Raw genomic sequence first — 18127 nt, 5'->3', positions numbered from 1 at the left:
CGCCAACTCCCACGCTTCCTTCCTTGAAACTTCCTTTGCTTGTATTTTCCTATACAGAAATTTAAAAAACACATCAATAAAATCCCCTTTCAGATCTTTACCTTTATAGCCTTAGTTAAATGAGCACCCAATGGCATCGACAAACCCATATAAGGTAAGCGCCTCAAATTTGATGTGTTTAATACCTCACCTTCAGCTTTGTTACTCTTACCCAAGCTTACCGTAACTCTCACCTTATCATCTGACATCTCACCATCTTTAACAACTTGACTAGCTGTATTTTGTAATGTGACTTTATTATGTTCACTGTCCGTTCCTACCCTCTTATCTGCACATAAACGTTTGTGACAAAATTGTGTGTGTGCCTCACCTGAGTTTGTATATGTATGTTCTTCCATCAAAGGTCTTTTCTTCGTCCCCTTATTTGATGTCCTGTACTGATTCTGCTCTGAGCACCTTCGCTTTCTTTGTCCTGTGAAAAATAAGTTCTGGAGACATGTTTAGCAAACCCCCCCTCTTCTGTAAAGATTCCTGAAAGCCTTGAAATAGCACGCCTCCTTCAATAATTTCTTCCTCTTCCAAAGATTCATTATCGTCCTCCACTATAAAGCTACCTACCACCCCAATAGTCCCTACTCTACCACCCCTCCTACTGCCACTTGGATGCTCCCCGCCTCCTATACCCCCATCATACACTTTCCAATTAATATCCTGTGCGTAGTGAGCCGCTCTCCGTGCATCCAACGGCGTGGGGAATTTCGCTTGAAAATTCCCTTCATCACTGCTTCTTACGTTGCAGGACTCTAGAGGCCTGACCGAGCTGTCCCCAACTGCCCCTTCTTGCACTTGGCAGTATCCCGCCCTCGTTGGCTGCAAAAACACTTGACTTTGCAGCAGACTGATATCTGTTCTCCTTTAATTTTAATAATCTAGCTTCCTATGAATCTCTTTCGGTATCCACACCCATTGTCCATCCTGTGCTGATTTTATTGCGCGATTCTCCTGACTGACCTCTGTCCTGCTGTTTATGTCAAGGGCAAGATCTTTTTCGATATCTGAAACTGCGTGCTTGAAACGAGTATCTGCGTCATTCTTAAACTGCTTAGACAATGTACTTTTGACATCTAAAAACCATTGGTTTAGTTTTTGACGTTACAATAGAAACACCCCCCTCACTAGATATTATGGGAGACAAACAACTATCAGTGGACAGCCCGACTCACAACTCCTTATTTTTAAACTGTTGTTTGCCAAATATAAATATAACCTTCTTCTCTCCACACCCTTGCTGTTTTTGAAAGGTAGGGCTATGCAGTTGTTCTGAATATCCACTAGATGGAGTATTCCCTTTTTTTTGGGGTGCATATTTATATAGCGCGAACTCGACCCGAAGGTATTGGAGCGCTTTACATAGCACCATATTTACATTACACATTCAGGCACGGGGAGATTAAGTGATTTGCCCAGAATGAGGACGCGACCGAGGCTCGAACCCTGGTTTCTTGCACCAGAGGCGGCAGCGTAGCCGACGGACCACATCCTAAGAAAGATAAAGCAGCGCGTGTGTGTCTTTACAGACACGACTCGTTTTAGTTTCACTTTAATACAGGGACTGGAAAAGGCACTGCGCGTGTGCGCGGCCTCCCCCCTCTTTACACAATGCCAGTGACTCTTTGGGCTGACACCCAGTGAAGGCGTTGGTGAGCCCTCACTCGCATTCACAAGCGGTCACGGATGCTGCAACGCCGCCCGCAGCCTGCCGTGTCCTCCGCTCCCTCCCAAACCAAGCCTCGACAAGACGTCAGGCACAATGAGGTCTTCCCTCCCGGCCGCAATAACTTCCCGAGTGAAAGCGGCCGCCTCCGTAATGAACAAGGTTCACCGAACACGGTATTAAAAACAAAGCCGCCAAAAATTAACGACCCTACCTTACCGCCGTCATAAGCAAGTGCGCAACGGGGATTTCGCGCTCTTGGCGCTCACGCTACTAACACCAGCCAATTGGAATTTGCCTCCTGTCCTGGGCCATACTAAGTGCCCGAAGCTGCCCGGGGGTGGACAATCTTTGAATGCCACCCCCAGGAGCCCTCATTCTAAATTACTAACTTTTAATACCGATCCACACACCACCGGGTTTTAGGTGCTAACATCCATTTCTTTCAACATCTTCTGCCCTTAGTCGGGTTGACTATTGTTTTTCAATACGTTTTAAATAAAGTTCCAGTGAATGGGCATCCGAGCCTGACCCCACGGTCTGTGCCTCACTTCCTGCGGGATTCTTCCAGTAGACAGGCTCCCGCTCTAGCGCTCCCGATCGGAACATGTTCGGATGCTCTGACGTCACCAATCACAACCCCGGGCATGGCCACGCCCTGGTCCTCCTCAGAGTAGGTTTTTAACCGGGTTTGCAGCTGCACTTCAGTAGCATTGTGATCCCGCGCAGCAACGCAGTAGGTATTGTAGGCGGACGTACATCCTGACGAAGTAAGTGTCATACCATATAATCTATGGGCCATTCTCCCTTCGGCATTTCGATCGTGGTTTGACCCGAGGACCCTCCCTCCCCTTCTTACTCCCGTAGTGTGTGACTATAGGAGTCCGCCCCTCCGGGATCTGTAACAGCTGCCCGTTCTCTGTAGCTCTTGTAAGCCACCTTTTCTTCGCCATTTCTGTTTAGATACGACTACTTGTACTGCACATTTATTTATCCTTAGACAATTGCCTTGATCAGCAGCTTGTAGGTCTTGGAGGCAACACACAAGTTCTACACTCGCTAGTAATTCAAGTGCGTTACTAGACATTACGGCATCTACCTCATTAGGGCCAGTTACCACCACGTGTGCTTCACTTCACTATGAGGCATATCTAAGTGCACTTCTCACTGTGCGTTATTTTTGCATATATATAGTGCATTCCTGCATGCCAGTGTGTGAATTGGTTCTTAATGGACCCTAGCACCCTGATGGATGACAGCACTCGTTAGATATACCGCCAGCAATATTGCACTATTCGTAGCGGGTGACTGCAGAATCACACCCATTTTTATTGTATTTATTGTGTATGTTTTTTTTATTTTGTGCTTTTTTTGTTCCAGATAACCATCCGTACGGTCATTTAACTGCACCACAGCACACCTTATCGTGTGTGCTGACATTTCCACTAAAGCACTTGTTCTAGTCCTGAAGAAAGCCTCAGCACACCTGTTGAGGCTGAAACATGTCGACCGCTGAGACGGGATTAGAAAGACCAAATACATCTTCCCATTCATCCCTACTTTGTTTTAAACCGTACCCTGGAAACTCGAAGTTAAAGGTAGTTATTGAGCATTCTAGAGGCACTTTTAAATTTCACTTCCAGCACCATCTCCTTACAAAAAAAACCTGCTGCGCTGTAATTCAGGCATCGCAGCACAGCTGGGTTGCATTTGGCAGCCCAGCTGGGAACCCAATGATTGAGCATGCCACCAACTAGCTTGGTGGGTGAGGGTTCTTTTAATAAAAACGAATGGGTTTTTTGATCATTCCTGTGTATGACAGTCTGTCATCCTTATTTTTGGATCCCTGAATGGGAGCGTTCACGTTGTTGTTTAGTTACTGAACCCAGGGAAAAGGACGTTCCCTCTATGATTCCTTGCTCTCTCCTTTGTTGATATTTGTAAAATGTTGTTACTCTTCCGGTTCCCTCTGGTTTGCCTTCGGTCCCCAAGAATTCACAGAGGCCGCCAATCAAGTAACCTCAGCAAGAGTAACCACTGGCTCGTTTTCCCTCTGTATTGCCTGTGCTTCCAGAGCCCCCTTCTTGTTTTGCTCCAATGCCAGAGCAGACTTCCAATCCAGCAGCAAAATACACACTGTCCCTGTGACACTGATGCCGAAGCCACCAGCACCAGAGAAAGACCTCATTCCTCTCCGACTGAGCTGAATTAATCTCTGCACCAACTGAGATTGTGTCCAGAAGCCGCATCGACACATCTGGCCCCAATCCAAGTCAGACAGAATATATTCCTGTGCCTCAGAGCTGTACCTCAGAGCACTAACAACTTTCCGGTTCAGACTTGGATTAGAGCCAACCAGTCTTTTGAGATGACAAGAAGATGAAGGGGATTATTTTCCCCAGCACTACAATGATAATTTATGTATGGGCCTGAAGAAGGCCTGTGAGTTGGGCACATCCCTTGAAACTGTGCAGTGTTTTCCCCGTTGGCTATCAACAAAAGGGAGTGCCTCCTCTGATGTGGCACGTAATGTATTGGATTTACAACTGCCAGTTAAAGAAGTTAAAACTGAGGGGCTGACAGACATTTTGCAACCTGGACAAATTTCATCCAAACACTTCCATTTACTGAAGCACTGAATGTCACACTTTTGGATACCGGATCTAAGCCTTGTCAACCACACCCCCCTCCACTCTCTCCCACTTGTGCACAGGCAGGTTGCCAGATGCCACAGGCCCCTGCCATGCTACCCTGACTTCTTGACACAGCATCCTATGCCAGAATGTTTGGTGGGTCAGGCTTAAATGAGAACGATTAACCCCACTTCATTCCCTACAAACTAGACAGGGAGTCCAAACGAATAGTCTATATCAATTTTTTCTGGAGAGATATACCTACACTTCATGTGACAGTTAGGAAGGTAAATCCAGCATCCCCAAGGAATTTCAGGCTCAAAACATTCAGGATTCCGCAAAATAAATTGACCTTTCTGGACTGTACAGTACTGGCTGCTTGGGCAGAGCAGTTGATGCTAGAATGACGCTTTGGTGGCATGCTTGGTTAAGGTCCATTGGCTCTTCTGGGGACGTGCTGGATATGCCATTCGGTGGCACTCATTGTTTTTGTATTCCCGCTGCCTCTCTACTTTCTACAACTGTGAGACAGTGTTCTCAACAGTTTTGTCCCTTTTGAGACTATTCCAGAGGGGCGACATACAGTGAAGACCCTCAATGCCCCTCCCCATCTCAGTCCACCCTGGCTGCTAGGGCACCCATACTTTTTGGGGTCAAAGATGGGGATCATGCAGACAATACCCGAATTAGAACACCTTTCAAAGACTGGCTATTGCTTCTGCTATTTCCTTGTGCTGGAGAAGGATGGAGGCCTTAGTTCTATTTTAGTTCTCAATCTCACAGACACTACTTGCAGTTCAAGGTGACCCAATAGCATTTTCATTTTGCCATTTTCTCATTCGACCTCACCAGTGCCCATTAGGTTTTAATGAAAATAGTGATGATAGTTACAGCACACCTTTCCAAGACTAGTTTTACCGTACCTCAATGACTGCTTGTCATATATGGCAGGTGGCACATGTGGATTCTGCAGTGGAACCTGAAGTCTTAGTGGGCCCAGCACCAGAGGGAACCTGTTGGATTCCATTCAGGTCTCGAAGTAGACTGAGAAAGACTGGCAGTGGTTACTCAGTCGCAGCTGGCCTAGGGGCAGACCTCCTTCCCTGCCCCACCTCAACATGAGTTGATGATGGTGACAGATGCGTCACTGCTGTGACGAGGAGGTCATTTGGGAGAGGTGAAGATCAGAGGGCTCTTGTCTTTTACGGAGACGCCTCATTCGCCAGTTGCCTTTGAGGCCATTCACTTCGTGCGAAAGACGTGGGCATAGTAGACACCCAAAGTAATCTCCCTTAGAGTGAAGGAGTCACTCCCCTGCATCTGCAGGCACCTCAGCTAAGCTGACCAGTCTGCCGCTTGTGACGTCCCACGGACTTCAATAGGCTCAGCAACTCCCTTGAGGCCTGCACTGTCTTCTCAGCAAGATTGAGGCCAGTATCACTCGTTGGAATTGCTGGAACAGAACCTCTGTGCACCGTGTTGACTTGCTGTTGTCAAGGCTTGTTGACTCTGTCCTCTAGAGATCCTCGGGCCATAAGAAGCTACGGCCACCAGCATCTCTACCTACCAATGTCTTCATCCTTACCGCATCCTCTGTACCGTGGGCCTGCATCTTTGGTGAGCTACTCTAGGTCCACTTGCAACTACTGTGCCTTCAGCCTGTGGGTCCTCTTGAGGGTCTTCTTTGACTTCAGTGGGCTTCGGTGCTTGCTCGGGGCCTGCTCTGACTCTCCTGCACTTGGGGAGTCCATTGGACTTTCCTTGTCCTTACACTGCACCTTCAACGTTTAGCATGTCTGTTGCTGCTGCCAAGGATTGTTGGTGCTCCCGCCGGGCATCAACCCCCTGGTTCTTGACTTCTGACGTGGGACAGCTTGTGAAGGGCTCCTGGCCTTCTACATCATTGCCTGGTCCTCACAGCTGCAGGGACAAGGTCACCATCAACTCTCCTGCATCTTCTGTCATTGGTGCTCATTGGTATTCCGTGCCTCCTGGTCACTCCTGAGTGGCATGGACTCTGTCCCCACTGCTTGCACGTACTCCTCTCCAAGAATCCATCCTTGGATTCCACCAGACTCTTTCACCTTCTTTGCCAGCGGCATCTTTACTGAAGTCCTCCATTGTCCTCCATTGTGGTCTACAGCGATTCCGACATAACTTCTCACCTATGCACCTGGGTTCCAGGGGTATCCACGGGTGGGGTGACACTCCAACCTTCCATCTTCCAATGGGTTTCTTAAGGGTCCACTGGGAAGGGTCCTTTTAAAAAACTGCAACCACGACTTTCCTGTTGACTTGCATTGAGTATGCAGCTGTGTTTCCACTCTGCACGCAGCCTATGTGAGGTTCCTGGGTACTTACCTCGGGTGGTTCCTTGGGTCCCCAGCTCTTCTGAGTCTTCTGGTCCAAGTCTCGACTTCGGTCGCAGTACGCATTCCACTTCTTTAGTATATGGTTTGGTCTCAACCATGGAGACCACTGTGTATTTTTGCTACTTACCTGTTCTACTTTTGAAATATTGTGTATATTCTCCGGGTAGGATACATACCAATGTGTTAGTAAGTGTGTATAATAAATATAATATAACTATTTTTATAACTGCAGTCTGTGGTTCTTTTTCATTCAACCTACACTATATGATTACTTCTGGTAAAACAAGCTGCTTAACACTCAGTGGCGTAACGAAAGTTGGAGGGGCCCCCCTGCAAGGTACACAGAGGGGCCCCCGCTCCGGATTTAATACGGAGCTCTCTGGCGTTAGTGCAGTGCTGAGGGGCCCCCTGCAGCTTGTGGGCCCCCCCGCACTGCGGGGAATGCGGGGGCCTGTGTTACGCCCCTGTTAACACTCATTCTGGACTAAGCCTTAAGGCTTTTCTTCACATCTACCACTTAGGGAGCTTTCTAAGGTTGTCTAAGACCATTAAAATCCCCATAACGGTTGTCTGGATTAATGCAAGGTGCTTCACTTAAATAAGTGTGCACTATATACTAAGCCAGCCTCCTACGCGGTTATACACTGAGGGGTTGCAGGGCAGTTTTCTGCAGTAAGGAAAACCCTGGATACATTTTTCCTTACTGCGAGAATGTGCAATGTAAAATCTTTTGCACGCTGGAGTCTCCAACACTGCCTTCTCAGGGACGCATTCCGAAAAAAGTGGAGCACGGGACACTTGTATGCTTATCCTTCGCTGCCCTTCCTGCCCAGAGTTGGGAAGAACATCAAGAAAGAGCAGGTAAAAACATTGGTGTTTGATTAATAAGTTCCTTTTCAACACAAGCATTAAAATATTATTGGGGTGCCGTGGTGGTGCTCAGGTCATTTTTTAACAATGTCTGTTTGCTTTGACCAGAGTCTCAGGTTGTACCCTGATGTGGCCATATTAACATATTCTGTTGAGAGACACACTGATTTTTTCTCATGTCCTTTTTCCAGGCACGAGTTGCACGTTGTAGTGGATGAGATTTACATGTTGTCCGTCTTCGAGGATTCTGAAATGTTCCTGAGCATTTTGAGTATAGAGCAGTAAGTCAAATCTTTTTTTTTTTATGAACACGAAATTTCTATTTTCATGGGAACACGAGAAACGCAACAAACTTAAGCCTTCACCACGCAGGCCACAATTTAATCAGATCCCCACTGTAATGAAGTAAGATAGATCTTAAAGGGCGTCTCTCTCTCTCGATGCAAATTGTGTGGTCCTGGCTATGCATGAGTACAATCATAATGGAATTTAAATGGTGTTTTCAGTCCAAAAATATCTTTGTTTTTAATTTGCTCCCAAGAGGTGGCAGTCGCACATCTCCGTCTGTAAAGTTAAGGCACTCAGGTACTTCAAGTAGCAGAGCTACTACACACAGGGCCGGCTCTAGGGCCCGATTCACAGAACTAACTTAAGACAAAATCCTAAACTTACTACTATTTTGGTATTCACAGAAGGCACTTACTCATTTTGGTATTCACAGAAGGCCCTTACTCATTTCGGTATTCACATAAGTTAGGACTCCTAACTTTAGGACTCCTAAATGCCTTCTGTGAATACCGAAAGCCTTAAAATTAGGATTTTTCCCAGTTTAGTAGTAATAAAGTTAGGACTCCTAACTTCTGTGAATACCGAAATGAGTAAGTGCCTTCTGTGAATACCAAAATGAGTAAGTGCCTTCTGTGAATACCAAAATGGTAGTAAGATTAGGATTTTGTCTTAAGTTAGTTCTGTGAATCGGGCCCCTAGGGCGGTGCGAGCGGTGCCGGGCGCTGACTTGGGGTGGGGGCGTCATTTTTGCAAGTATATTATCATCTAAGCACCTGCTGCTGCGTCCTGACCTCCAGCAATTTTCAGGCATCAATTGAAGTGTCAAGATAGCTGTGGTGATTCATCGTCTTCCTGGAAAGAGACCGTAGTTTTGTTTAGTTGAAATTTTGACTCATCCTAAGGTAGCGCAGAGGGTTAAAATGCCTGCTGCTAAGAACGTGTACCATGAAGATAACAAAGTGTATATAATGTAAACAGTTACTGCTTCTGTAAGAGAGATCATTTTGTACCTTGTCATTTATAAGTCAAAATTCTAATATAGAACATTGAGCTTTTAACTGTCATCAAAGAGCTGCATGCAAACTGCAAGATATATGTTAAATCTATATGTTTTACCGCCAGCCTTTCATTATCCTAATCTTGCCAAAAGGGTGCATTTGGGTCCAAAACAATTCATATTATTAAAGAGAACCCCTAACAATGATGTTATGTTTTAAATTCTGAACTTGTTCTTTTCCAGAGTAAGGACTCTTAAACCATATTGCCTACCAGTATCGATCACATGCCACTCCTACACCTTGTAGTCCAGTCTGATGTAACATTTCCTACACACTGATTTACACACATATGATTGTCTCTGTGCAATGTGTGTGTCATGTAAAGTGCTCTGACACCTTACACTGGTCTGAGTGGTGCTTTTAAAATTAATCTGAGAGACAGTGGCTATGGAGACTTGAGGGGCACTGTATAGTGTATGCAGATAGCTTTCCATGCCTCTGCCATGACAGTGCCTCTTCCTTCTTCTTTGACTGAAATGCCCACTCCTTGTGCCGGATGTGCCTTGCTCTTCTATGCTAAGTAATCAATGACTGCTCCACACCCTCTTTGGAAACTGACTCCTCTGTGTGTTGCCTCATGCAGATTGCCTGATCCTATGAGAACTCATGTGATGTGGGGCATCTGCAAGGTAAGTGTCTTTTTCAAAAAAAAATTATTGTATTTTCTGCCACAATATGGCCCGAAGGGCCCAAATCCTATGTATACATGTCAGTGTATATAAGCATGATTTTTTTCATTAGCATCCATACACATCATAGACAAAAATGCTTTGTAACAAACCAAGTGTGCAAGTCCTAACTATGCTCCCCAGCATTCGCCTCCCGCACCCCAATGTCCTGAACACATTAATGATCGCACATCTGTCTGATGAGCCACCATCGCATATCTAGAGTCATGCTCGGGGAGTGTTGCTGCTGAGGTAAAACGTTCTGGAGGTAGACCAGGATACTCCACCAAATGTGCCAAATCTTGGAGTGTTTTTGTGGGCATCCACGAGCCAAGCAAATTGGTAGCTCCAGACCCATGCAAAAGTCCATGCCCAGTTTCCATACACGTAGTAGGGGAGAGGAGTTAGCCTTCCACAGCCTGGCAATGTCTCGGTTTGCAAGGGTAAGTCCAAGAAACAGTAGGTGTCGTTTGTACCTATGGCCCCTGATTTCATCAGTGGTGTATTAAAGAAATGATTCAGGGCACATAGGAAGTTCCCAGGCAAGTACCTCAGACAGGCACCTCACAAGTCTCGCCAGAACCTCGCTACATATCCATACTGAGTGAAGAAAGGTACTCTCACTATTGCCACAGTGTAGGCAGGTGGAAGAGGCTACTAGGCCGATTCACCAAAGCCTTTGTTGGGTGTAATATACATAGTGTAAATATTTGAATTGTATGTCTCCGATTCAAGAAGAAATGGCTGCACACCGTGGGGATTCCAGGGCTTCGATCCTGTCGTCATCGTCTGTAGATCGAAGGTCACTCTGCCAAGCCGTGCGGAGGGCAGCTAAATCAGTGTTACTACTGGAAATAATATTTTAGTGATCTTGTGACCCCCAAGGTCTCCCATGAGCAGTTTGCTTTCTAGTGGATTAAACTCCGGAAGATCATCCAGCTTTTTAGATACGGGAAAAGGGCGTGGCGGAATTGTCGGTATTTGTAGATTGGTTATGTGGCATGGCAAATTCACTTTGGAGCTCTTGAAAAGATTTGGGAATCAGCAATCGATAACTTCTCTTAGTGAGGATATGCCAATATTATCCCATCCTTGGAACCCGGACAGAGTAAGCAGTTGGGGGAAGAAACCATTATGCCAAAGCGGAGTCTCCCATGTGAGGCGGCCCTACCACCCCATTTACCGTAGTGACTGTATCCACATTCGGATCACCACCTGCACCGCCAGCAACAAGGCCCGAGGCTCCAGCTCGCTGTAAAGATACGAGTAAAGGGAATTGTCACCCATTACTCAGCGCTCCACAGCATAGGCCGGGTCATCTTTGGCAAAGTACCACCAGTCGTTGAGCAACTGTAGGTACAAAGCCGCATGATAGTACTGAATGTCTGCTGCTGCAATGCCACCGCAGTAGGTGGATTGAAAGCAGGAACGTAGGGCCACCCGGGCCACACCTCCTCCCCATAAGAAGTGACTCAGCAGTGCATTCACCTGCTGGAACCAGATCGCAAGGATTGGGTAAGGGTGGTTTTGTAATTGATATAGGAGGCAAGGAAGCGAGACTATCTTAAAGATGGCTGATCGTCCATATAGTGACAAGGGCAAATGTGACCAGGATTTGACTTCCACCTTTACTTGTTCTGTCAATGGAGCCATATTACGCTCCCAAGGGATAGGTTGGGAAGCGGGTAGGAAAACACTCACATACCGCAGTCCTTCTGTGGCCATGGTAAAGTCTGTATCGCAGTTGTGTGCCCCCCGTAACGGGCAAAGGATAGATTTGTCGGAATTTATATACCGACCGAATGTTTCAACAAACAAGTCGATGGCCTGTTCTGTGGGGGTCTCTGAAGAAAAACAAGACATCATCGGCATAAACAATGATACGGTCTGAAACCTCTTGCAGCCAGTCAAAGCCTTGGATCTGAGCATCAATCCTGACCCAGACACCAGTGGTTCCATGGCCAGGGCAAATAGGTGTGGTGACAAGGGACAGCCTTGGCGGGCACCCAGTCTGATGGAAAACCGGTGAGAGACCAAACCAGCCACTCGCACTGCAGCAGTTAGCTCCGTGTATAGTAGAGATATGTAGGATAAAAATCGGGGGCCAATGTTAAGTCAGGACCGGAGTGCGAACAAATAGGTCCAGCTTACAGAATCGAAGGCGTTATCCATATCTGCTATCAGTAGAGCAGCCGGGCGGCATAGGCGATCCACTGTGGCTATGGTATTGTGGGCTGGACCAATATAATGGTGCATCGCACGAAGGGGCATGAAGCCTGCCTGGTCTGGTTAGACTGACTATGTCTGCCATGTGGGGCACAGGTCGATTGGCCTGGGCTTTGGCGAAGAGCTTGGTTTCTATGTTTAATAAAGAGATCGGTCGTAGGGTCATCAAGTAGGGACCTGGCTGTATCTGATAGGGCCTTGGGGGGCAGATCATGTAGAAATGTCTGTATTTGGGTCTTATGCAGCCTGTCACAGTTAGAATATAGCGCTGCATAGTATTAAGGGAAGCTATTTGCAATCGCCGCTGGATCTGTGAGGATATCACCACCTAGGCCACGAACACTGAAAAGATGGATCAGCTTCAGTGCGTGTTGGTACAACCGTGCAACAATTTGCCTGATTTGTCTCCCCATTGATATATTTAGCTACTGGAGGACAGACAGGCCATCCTTGTCTCTTCTAGAAGTTCCCCTTGATACAGCTGCTGTGCTAGGGCCGTTGTCGGTGTGCCGGGCCATTCCTTTGCCTTCCTCACAGCCTTTTCGCTCTATGGCAGGATGTGGGCCTCCATCTGTAGGAATTTTTTGCGTGCTGTTTATGCCTTGTGGTGTAGATTGCAATATCTACCTAACAATGTGTAGGCATCATGGCGTCCCATTGTGTTGTGGCCGGGCAACGGTCCCTTTATTGAGGGTGATGTATTCAGTCAGGGCTTGGTGCATGTGTGTCCGGTATTGATGTTCCTTCAAATGCCAAGGGGAGAGTCGCCAGAGTAAGAGAGAACGGTCGGGTCCTACTCGGAGACAAACAAATAATCAAGCTTTAAAACAACACAACAGTGTTGAACCAACCCAGACCGAGTCCTAAGTCGAGTTGGAAGTGCAACGGGAGATGATTACGATGTAAATCCAGGCAAAACATCCGTGGATGACAGCACGTCTCAATCTGCAGTCCAGGACGCGCTGTCATCCACAGACTTTTTGCCTGGATTTACACTGAAATCGTCTCCCATTGCTCTTCCAACTCGACTTAGGACTCGGTCTGGGTTGGTTCAACACCTTTGTGTTGTTTTAAAGTGGATTTACTCCCTTTACCTCATCTCAGATTCCACTTACCTGAGACTACCTGACAAGTGCAGATCTTTCTGGCAACCCCCACCGAGCGAGGAATGCCGAGGGATACCTCCCACTTGTTGGGCTGTCTTTTTGTCCTGAAGAAGACCCGCTATGACACCTTATAAATGCATCATCAGGGTTGAAATGTCAACATCAATACATGGCTCAGTCTCAACAAATCTCTTGGTGAATATTATTGAGCGGTCCTGCCATAACCAGAGATATTGTTTTCGTTTTTGTTCTGACCATTCTTCAACTTATACATATTTGTATATAGCTTCACTCTTGTATATATTCACCGCACTACCAGCACCGAGCACTCCCTGTCACTTTGAAACACGTGTCACCTTGGAATTGCGCCTCACTTTGACAGCCCTTAAAAAAATTGATAAAAATGTGTTTCTAAAAAATGTTTTGTGAAAACGCAAAAGAAACAAATAATAAAAATTTTTGCAAGTAATTTTGAGTTTTGTTCTGTATTTTTGTGTTCCAAATATCTGTGCTGTTGCGCACTGCAAATTATCCCATTTTTAGTTCTCTCTGGCATATTGATTACACAGATTGTCACAAAGTATTCTTAACAAGATTAGCCCTTATTAGTGATGTAATTGCTTTCTTCCCGAAGAGCCACTGTAGCTTTACTGATACTTACCCAGGTTCTGAGGAACACAGGGTTCCCCCATTGTACTTATACCTACTAGGACATAGGCAGGAGACATCTACTAAAAAGAATTATGGTTATGAGATAGTGATTTAGTTTTCCAGGGCATTTGGAAATGTCCAATTTTTATTTTGTACACAGTGCACAATTCTAGGAAGCCGGCACTGCATGTACTAGTGTGCACAGAGTCCAGTGGATCCCCAGAGGTACAGCAGAGGCTAAATTGGATAATCACTAACAGCTCTATTTGTGGTAGTGTGATCGAGCAGTTAGGCTTACCAGGAGAGTGTGTTAAGCATTTATTGTAGTCACTCAATCAAGGCTGATGTCACATGCTCAGAGACAGAATCCAGACCAATTAGGTAACTAAAAAAAGGTATACTTGTGGTACATTTATAGAACCAAGCAGTACATGGTACAGGTACATGATAAGTACTTTCAAATGCACGACTGTTCAAGGAAATGCAGTTGTTCTTGAAATTGTACAGTTTGAGGTTAATATCTCTTTTCAGAATACTTGGCATTACACAGTAAATACTCTCTGAATACTTTCAGATTACGTTACAATAGTGCTTACTTTTTCCCATACACTAGCAGTTCTACATAGAATACTTTCTAGACCCAAAATCTCAAACTATGAGTCCCTGTGAGAGGAAAAATGGTTATCCAGCTTGGACGTAAGTATTGGATTTACGAGGTTGAGGTTTCGGGCTTAGAACTATGATTTCCCATGGTCCAAGTGGACACTCTAGTTACACCACCAGCAGCACTGGGCCGACTAGGTGCAGAGTGCAGAAGCCCACCGTTAGCCAATGGGCCAAGGGGCCTTTATTTGGGGTCTGCTGGCAAGCAGGCTACTTGAGAGTGGGATCAAAACTCCTTAGGTCATGCAGCATTGCAGGGGCCAACGCCCGACACAAGAACGGCACTACCAGCGGCACAGAGGCGACCGGATGCAGGAGGTAAAAACAGACATTGTGGCCCCTGGGCTTCTCGTGGAGTCCGTCGGTTTCGTAAAGTTGCAGGCTCAGTTGGGAGGACTTCTTGGATGCGACCAACGACTGGGAAGGCGACTGGGAATCTGGGAGGATGCTTGGACACCATTGGTTGGGCCACCCACGGCCGGGAAGGCCAAGGACTGGGGTGTCTTCGGCGTCAGTTTGCTTAGGCTGCGATAAGTCGGCGTCAGTCAGACTGACACAGTCGGACTTCCTGGGGCGCTTCATTCAAGGGAGCAGTTGTCTTACCCCTTTTGGTCGCAGTCAGGGGGACCCATCAAGTAAAGGCTGTAGGTTTAGTTTTGAAGCTTGTGGGAGGTCAGGGGTAACTGGGTCCCAACTTAGGATCGCTGGGGGGACCTCTTTGGAGTATGGGGCCAGTTGACTTTGGGCCATGGCAGCCAGGTGCAGAATGGTGCAGAATCGTTTAGTCTTCCCCTTTCGTGGGCACAACCCATCCTGGGGGAGGAGGCATGACACCTCTACCCAGGATGGGCTTTGTTTCTGGCCCCTTAGAGCGGAAGCCCTCTACTCAGGGGTCCAGAAACCTGTCTGGTGGTGGCAATGGCAGGCAGCCATTCAGGAACCACACCAGGACTGGTTGGTTTTCAGGGGGAAGCTATAAGATGTCCTCTGAGTGTCTTTTACAATAAATCTCACTCAGGCATCATTGTAGGTTTAATGTGCAGAGACGTTTGCTACCAAACTTCCTAGTTTTTAGTAAAGCCATTATGGGGCTCTGGAGTTCATAGTGACGAACTCCCAGATCATATACTCCTTATTGCTTTAGCACACTTACAATGTCTATGAATAGACTTAGGGGTCTATTAGGATGGCGGACGGACCGCCACCGCCGGCCCTGTGATGGCGGTCCTTCTGCAATCGCACAGGTTTTAACCACCGCCCAATTAGGATGGCGGTGGGTACTGCGGCCAAGGGAAAGTATGTCCGTCGCTTTTCCGCTGGTAGCAATCGTCACGATTGCCCGGCGGAAGCATGCTCACAATGGCGGCGGAGCCAAACAGGCTCCGCCGGCACAATTATGATGCCGGCAGAAGCCAGCCTTTCCGTGGCGGTTGAACCGCCATTGAAAGGCTGGCAGAGAATGTCTTCTGGGGCCTGTTTTGGGCCCCCCTTGTGTTGGGGGGAGGTGTGGGTACACAGGGGGGTACCCATGGTACCCCCTACATTTCACTGCACCAAGTGGCAGGCAGACTGTAGTGCCTGCCACATAATGCAGTGAAATGCACAACATGCTGTTTTTAACATCGTGGCGGTGCTGCTGTCAGCAGCCACCACCTCAATGTTAAGGGTGCGGAATCCGACCGCAGCGGTGGCGGTCCCATCATAATTGAATGGGCAGGACAGCCGCACGCATGGCGGTCGGACCCAAACACCGCTACGGCATCAGACATCAGGCATCAGACATCCACAAGCATCAGACATCAGGCATCAGACATCCACAAGCATCAGACATCAGACATCAGACATCATGCATCAGACATCATGCATCAGACATCAGGTGTCAGACATCAGGCATCAGACATCAGGCACCAGACATCCACACGCATCAGACATCCACAAGCATCAGACATCAGGCATCAGACATCATGCATCAGACATCAGGCATCAGACATCCGGCATCAGACATTCACAAACATCAGGCATCAGACATCAGGCATCAGACATCCACACGCATCAGACATCAGACATCATGCATCAGACATCATGCATCAGACATCAGGTGTCAGACATCATGCGTCAGACATCCACAAGCATCAGACATCAGGCATCAGACAGCCACAAGCATCAGACAGCCACAAGCATCAGACATCAGGAATCAAACATCCACAAGCATCAGACATCCACAAGCATCAGACATCATGCATCAGACATCAGGCAACACACATCCACAAGCATCAGGCATCAGACATCAAACATCGGGCATCAGACATCAGGCAACAGACTTCCATAAGCATCAAGCATCAGACATCAGGCATCAGACATCCACAACATCCTACATCATGCATCAGACATCAGGCAACACACATCCACAAGCATCAGGCATCAGACATCCACAAGCATTAAGCATCAGACATCAGGCATCAGACATCCACAAGCATCAGACATCAGGAATCAGACATCAGGCACCAGACATCAGGCACCAGACATCCACAAGCATCAGACATCCACAAGCATCAGACATCAGACATCAGGCATCATGCATCATGCACCAGACATCAGGCATCAGACATCCGGCATCAGACATTCACAAACATCAGGCATCAGACATCAGGCATCAGACATCCACAGACATCAGACATCAGGCATCAGGCATCAGGCATCAGACATCATGCATCAGACATCAGACATCATGCATCAGACATCAGGTGTCAGACATCATGCATCAGACATCCACAAGCATCAGACATCAGGCATCAGCCAGCCTCAAGCATCAGACATCCACAAGCATCAGACATCAGGAATCAAACATCCACAAGCATCAGACATCCACAAGCATCAGACATCATGCATCAGACATCAGGCAACACACATCCACAAGCATCAGGCTTCAGACATCAAACATCGAGCATCAGACATCAAGCATCATACATCCACAAGCATCGAGCATCAGACATCCACAAGCATCAGACATCAGGAATCAGACATCAGGTATCAGACATCAGGTATCAGACATCAGACATCAGACATCAGGCATCAGACATCCACAAGCATCAGGCATCAGACATCCACAAGCATCAGACATCAGGCATAAGACATCCACAAGCATCAGGCATCAGACATCCGCAAGCATCAGACATCAGACAGTGTGCTCAGGGTTATTATGTCCGCTGGAATAATAGCAAAGTAAACAAAGCAAAGTACTAACTTGTACTACAAAAAGTATGTGCGCTGCTATTAATATAAAGCTTAGCGTGCAGCGCAGTTATGTGCTCATGGCAACCTAAAAACAAACAAAAATGTAAAAAGACCGCGCTCTGTTGGCATTAAATAACGTTAAAGACGTACATCGTAAAGCCCTTCGCTCTGAAAATAAAGACACCCATTTCGAACATGCAGGCTTTTGTAAGCACATGATATCGTGAATGTTTAAAAAGACGAACAAGTCAAGCCCGGCGGAGCGAGGCGCGCGCGCTTGGCGGGAGCGGGGAGCTCATTCCAGGCGGGTGAGCGGACCCTTTGAAGTACCATGCCAAACGGATTGCATGGCGGCACGATGCACGTGATTGTGCACATGCTCGCCATGCAATCCGCTTTTGGGAGCACTTTTGGGAGCCCCTTACTAGAGTCTCGCTGTGCGATCGCTTACGCGATTGCCAGGCGAGACCTAAAAATGGGCTGCTTTTAAAATAAATAAATAAATAAGTTGAGTTTATTTGGAATGCAATTACAGACAGGATGGTTTGCCGACCCCAACAGGACACTCTCCCTGTGAAGGCATCCAACTGTAATGAGTAGCAATTGATATCATACCTCATGAATATTGATGATGCAGGTCAGAT

General features: G+C 47.0%; 1 protein-coding gene across 1 annotated transcript in view; it reads left to right on the top strand.

Annotated features, from left to right (window-relative positions):
• ACCS (1-aminocyclopropane-1-carboxylate synthase homolog (inactive)) overlaps window positions 1-18127 on the top strand; it is a 293968-nt gene that overhangs the window by 148277 nt on the left and 127564 nt on the right. Inside the window, 2 exon segments of the mRNA XM_085645812.1 lie at window positions 7781-7870; window positions 9519-9564. Coding sequence (XP_085501938.1) covers window positions 7781-7870; window positions 9519-9564 — 136 coding nt within the window.

The sequence above is a fragment of the Triturus cristatus genome, chromosome 3_1 (genome assembly GCF_964204655.1).
Source record: "Triturus cristatus chromosome 3_1, aTriCri1.1, whole genome shotgun sequence".
NCBI lineage: Eukaryota > Metazoa > Chordata > Amphibia > Caudata > Salamandridae > Triturus > Triturus cristatus.
This window is presented reverse-complemented; position numbering and strand designations above follow the sequence as displayed.